Source organism: Cupressus sempervirens, chromosome 3 (assembly GCF_028749045.1).
Source record: "Cupressus sempervirens isolate cs-2001-9-10 chromosome 3, ASM2874904v1, whole genome shotgun sequence".
Classification (NCBI taxonomy): Eukaryota; Viridiplantae; Streptophyta; class Pinopsida; order Cupressales; family Cupressaceae; genus Cupressus; species Cupressus sempervirens.
The window spans coordinates 439,254,415-439,260,427 of NC_143120.1; the positions used below are offsets into that span (position 1 = coordinate 439,254,415).

Below are 6,013 nucleotides of genomic sequence, written 5' to 3' on the forward strand. Positions count from 1 at the left end.
GTTCAACTTGCGAAAAAAAAGCGTGTCCAGATCATTTCCCGATGGCCTTGTGGAGTTGGCTGATAGAATGTATGGTATGTACAGGAGGCTTTAATTTTTTCAATTTTTCTTCAGTTTGGGTTTCAGGTCGTCTTTGTAGAGCTTCAGTATTGTAATTTTATATGTTTGAATATGATGATAAAAATCATAGAAATACTATGATTTTCCTCTTTTAATCCATGATTTCTCATAAATGGACGTTCCATATTATAGTGATGAGCTCCTGTTTCTGCCATAGCGAAATTAAGGATGAATTTAATGAGGGCTTCATCAAGTGTTTAGTAAGCCATCTAATATCACAAGCTCGGAATAGGTCATTCATGGTGCTCAATTTCCAAGCCAAGAGCACATCAGTTTTGGCAGAAACATTAGAAGTGTTTGACAAAGTCACGGTTTGGAATTACCCTGCAGAACATGAGGGCTATCCTCTATTACCATTTGAGAAGATTCATACCATCTTGCACACAGCTGATGGGTTTTTGAATAATTTGGGACCGAATTCTGCAATTATCTTCATATGTGATAGAGGAGGATGGGCTTTAGTGAGCTTCATAGCTGCGGCTCTTCTTATCTATAGGAAAAACACTGGTACAGCAGACGTTAAAAGGGTGTTGGATATGGTCCATAAGAGTATCTCTTATAACTGTGCTGCCAAGAAGTGTTTGCAGGATTCCTTTCAAGCTTTTAATCCGGAGGGCTCTCATATAAGATATCTAGATTACATCGCTTGCAAGTATGGAAATTTAAAGGGCAAATGGCCTCCAAATGAGGCGGCATTGATGTTGGATTGTCTGATTCTGAAAGGAGTTCCTAACTGCGATGGTAAGGGAGGTTGCAGGCTTCTAATCAGAGTCTATTCCAAGGATTGTTCTGAAAATGTAGTATTTACTGCCGCCAAGCTGATTTTACAAACATCCCAAGGCAGCAAACATTGTAGATACTATAGTCAGGTGTGCAATTTTAATGATTTCAGTACTAAACCCATATGTCTTCTTAAGGTTTTTCAAAGAAAATTGTTTGACAATAAGTGTACAATGGGTTTTTTCAGGGTGAGAATTCTGCGGTTAAACTGAACCTCTACTGTATCATCAAAGGAGATGTGATTATTGAATGCTTAAATGTAGGAGATAAACTCAAGGAAGAGATAATATTTAAAGCTATGGTTAATACTAGTTTCATTAACAGTACAAATATTCTGGAGTTAAGTCATAAAAGCATTGACACTCCATGGGGCACTGATCATCTGTTTCCTTCTGGCTTTGCAGTAGAGGTGAGAAGCTTTTGTAAAATAAAACCATGGAATCCAGTGGTGAATTTTATCTGGTTCTGTTCCGATTATTATTTGTAGTTTTGAATGACGATTGCTCGCAATATATTATTAATGCTGTTGTTGGAATTAATGTCTAGGTATTATTTTCTGATTTGGTCGAGTTCAGCCGGGTTAAGATTTCTCAGCAGAGGATTCAGGCACTAGTCAAAATGATGCACAAAATAGTGGGTGATGTTACACCATGGCCTAGTGATCGTGCAGACTCTTGTTCCTCTTCCTTATCTCCTCCTAATCCTAAAAGCACCTTTGCTGCCCTATCTGGTGCTAAAGTATCTCCTTACACGCCACCACCATCGCTACTATCACCTACAGTTAATGCATCTTTGCCTCAAACTCCACCTCCACCTCTACCTCTATCAACTCCTGACAATTGTGTAGTTACTATTGGTGAAAAAGAACCAACGTCTCCTCTATCTCCACTTCTTCTTTCATCTAGTTGCAGTACACTGCCTTCATCGCCAAATTTTAAATGTGGTGCATCTCTCCCACCTTCTGCACCATATCCTTCTAGTTTTGGTATGGACGCTCCGCCTCTGCCAGCTTCTCCTAGTTTTGGTACAGATCCTCCACCTCCACTTACTTCTCCTAATTTCATTACAGGTTCTCCACCTCCACTCACTTCTCCTCCTTTCAGTAAATGTCCTCCACCTCCACCTCCACCTGTGTCTCCTAGTTTTAGTACAGGCCCTCCCCTTCCACCTCCACCTGCTTCTCCTAGTCTCAATACAGGTCCTTCACCTCCACCTCCACCTCCCACTCCTGCTCCATGTATTCCTTTAATTGTTGGTAGAACTCCACCACCACCACCTACTCCAAGTGTTGGCAAAACTCCTCCACCTCCACTTGCTCCTTCAAGTGCTGGGAGAATTCATCCACCTTCTCCTCCACGTGCTTCTCCTAATCTCAGTACAGGTCCTCCACCTCCACCTCCTGCTTCAGTTGTTGGCAGAACTCCTCTACCTCCACCACTACCACCTGTGCAAAATGTTGGCAGAACACCTTTTCCACCTCCTCCCCCTCCACCTGCTCCTTCAATTATTCGCAGAACTCCTCCACCATCAACTACTCCAAGTGTTGGCAGAACTCCTTCCCCTCCACCTGATCCTTCAATTGTTTGCAGAACTCGTCCTCGACCTCCACCACCACCACCACCACCACAACCTACTCCAAGTCTTGGCAGAACTCCACCTCCACCTCTACCAGCTCCTTCAAGTGCTGGGAGAACTCCTCCTCCCCCTCCACCCTTATCATCTAATTGTAAAGGAACCCCACTTCCTCCTTTACCACATGGCCTAAACAAAACCCTCCCATCAACAACTACAACACCATCTAAGCCACTAAAGCCCTATTATTGGTCAAAAGTAGCAGATAGATATATGAATGGTAGCATATGGGCAGATGCTCAGATCCATGATGAAGTTGTAAGGTATGATTCTAATCCTAACTTACATAAGATGATGCTGTACTGTAAGTATTCTAATAATTATAACTGGTTATGTATAGGGCAACAAAAATCAATAGAGAAGAACTTGAAGATCTTTTTCGTATAACTCCAGCAAAGTTCAAAGATGCTCGCCGTGCTTCTGATGGGATGAACAAACAGCCAGAAAAGATTCATCTGGTAATGTGTTCCAAATACCTTACCTATATAAATTGTCCAATACAATTACTTCTTTGCTTCCTAACTGTAATTTATCAAGGCATCTTTTCCTATTTGCTTGAAAGCCATAGTTTATTATTACATATCATTGCATTCTTCTCTGACATCATCCAAACAATTTATAATTCTTTTATGTGATTTAGCAGTATTTTAAACTCCTTTTATAACATCTGAATGCAGATTGATATAAAAAGGGCATACAATTGTGAAATTGTATTGACTAAAATAAAGATTCCAATTGATGCTATAATGGTAAGATTTCTCAAACTGATCCATATAAAATTTCAGTTCTTTCAAAATTGATTTATAGAGATTCCCACTGAACATTATTACCTGTTATCTTATATAAACTGTGACTATTATTTGCAGAAAGCCATACTATCATTGGATAATTCAGTTTTGCGGAATGATCAAATTGAACAATTAGTCAAATATTGCCCTACGTCGGAAGAGATAAAGAAGTTACAGGTAAGTTGCTTGTAATCAGCATATGTAATTTAATTATTTTATATAATTAAAAATGTGTAGACATTGATTTTTTAATGCAAAATTAATATTTTCATCTAATTATTAAATTGCTTTGATAAGTTGTTAAAAAAAAAATTTGTTTAAGTTTAACAACAACGGATTATATGACTGTACAGGATTTTAATAAGGAAAAACATTTTTATGGAAGTTGCGAAAAGGTAATGATTTTGATGTAAATCATAATTATTGTTTCTATATTTTTACTTCTTAATAAATTTATTGTTATGTATGTTTAGTTATTCAAAATTATATTTATGTATACAAATTTGCTTTCAAAATTATTATTATATTAAATAATTTGTAATTTTTTCTAAATTTTATAGTTATTTTTGGAGATGATGAAAATTCCAAGATTAGAATCTAAATTTCAAGCATTTTCTTTCAAAACAAGATATCATGTTGAGGTATGAAAGTTAATTTTATTATATTTTCTTTATATAATTAATTACTTAATGAAATTATATCATTTATTCTAATTTGTTGTCATATTCTTTTTGTAGGCTTTGTATATAAGAGAAAAAATAAATAGTATTAACCTTGTCACTAAAGAGGTATGTGAATTTATTGGCTATATGATTTATATTAATTAAATTTTATAATTTTAATATTTGTTCTAATTTTTATTTTATTTTTTCAGGTGAAAGAATCTCTAAAATTACATAAAGTTTTACATGTAGTTCTAACTCTTGGAAATGAATTAAATCAAGGAACTATTAGAGGTTAGAAATTTATTCTAAAATAATGTATAAAGTGTGTATTATTAGTTTATATGATTTAGTAGAAATGAATCGCTTTCAAATATTTAAAATATTTTCTTGAACTTCATATAATATAAGTATTTAATATTTAATATTTTATTTTTTATTTTTATTTTAGGATCTGCAAGAGGATTTAAATTGGAAAGCCTTTTGAAATTAGGAGATACTAGAGCTTCTACTAGCCACATGAATCTTTTACATTATTTGTGTAAGGTATTATTATTATGTATATCACATCTTTAAATTGTTTTTTATTAGATTAAATTATGCAAGTAGTTTTATAACCGTTTTATTGAAAAAATGAAAAGTATAATTAGATATATTTTAGATCATTTAAAATGTTTCCAATTAAATCAATAAATTTTTAGAAGTCTATATAATACAATAGATTGATAACTTTGTGCAGAGTCTTGATCAACAAATGCCCGTGCTACTTAAATTTTATGAAGAGCTTCCCCATTTAGAAGCTGCTGCAAAGGTCAATTTCTAATTGAATAATAGATGTTTATGGTTTAAGATAAATTATTGTTCACAATCATTTCCATTGACCTTTATTTGTGTACTTGTTTAGATTGAATCAAAGGTACTAAAAGAAGAGCTTGAAGAATTACAAAAAGAATTTGCAAAAGTTCAACTTGAACTAACAAGATCAAAGGATGATGGTTTATTAGCTGAGAACTTTAGAAAGGTTCGTAATATATGTGAATTTATTATTTTTATTTTTATTATTTATGAAATTTTTGTATTTGTATTTATGTTTAGCTTTTGAAACTAACTCATCTCTATGTAGGTATTGAAGATTTTTTTAAACAATGTGAGAGATGACATGAATTCTTTATCAGCATTCTATTCTGAAGTGGTATATGTCATTTTAATATTTTTTTTCTAATTTGTTATTATTTTAGATATGTATTGATTTTTTAACTCACATGTAATAACTTATTTGTGTTTGGTAGATAAATGGAGCAAGTTCTTTATCTAACTTTTTTCATGGAAATGATCCAACACCTTTGTCATTTGAATATGGTAATTTTTTAATATATTTAGTATTTAAAAATATATAATACAATTGTTATGCATTATTTTAATTTATAATCTTCTGTTATATGCAGTGATCTCAACACTCCATGAATTCATATGTCAATACAAAAGAGCTCTAATTGAGTATCAAGAAATGACAAGGTGCGAGGAAATGAAGGCTAAGAAAGGAAAGTTCAAAGAAGAAAATGGAAATTCTTCCTTTCAAAGTAAAAATATAAATGACTTTAAGAAGGAAATACAATTTGCAACTATAAAATATTGCTTAAATGGTGTATAATATGAATTTAAGATGTGAATATCTAATTATTGTGAAGTACACAACTTATATTTCTTTTTTCAAAAATATAACAATTAAATGAAATAAATAAAGATAATTAAATGCACAAATAACATGATATGCAATAACATTATTAAATCATTTCTACAAGAATATAATAACATGACTGAAAGTTTCAACAATATTTAATAAAAGACATACCACACATTTATCATTATTATGTTTTTTTTAAGATTTTAATTTTTTTACTATAAATAATTATATATTATAGTAGACTAATCAATTCCAATATGTGAACTTTGTTTTTAAAAAAATAGTAAATATTGAGTAGAATTGCATCATGTGTTCAAGTTTAGTAGAAAGCACTAAAAAGTATTTAT

At 32.5% G+C, this 6,013-nt stretch overlaps 1 protein-coding gene across 1 annotated transcript; it reads left to right on the forward strand.

The window, feature by feature from the left end:
- Window positions 1-254: 254 nt before the first annotated feature.
- On the forward strand, window positions 255-5,633 carry LOC149566944 (formin-like protein 3). Its single transcript, XM_089816580.1, has 16 exons — window positions 255-989; window positions 1,088-1,309; window positions 1,447-2,795; window positions 2,873-2,990; window positions 3,210-3,281; window positions 3,399-3,497; window positions 3,674-3,715; window positions 3,881-3,961; window positions 4,058-4,108; window positions 4,195-4,276; window positions 4,434-4,528; window positions 4,722-4,793; window positions 4,887-5,003; window positions 5,106-5,174; window positions 5,272-5,341; window positions 5,428-5,633. Exons 1-16 carry the CDS (start codon window positions 255-257, stop codon window positions 5,631-5,633), a joined length of 3,480 nt encoding a protein of 1,159 aa, XP_089672706.1.
- Window positions 5,634-6,013: the final 380 nt, after the last annotated feature.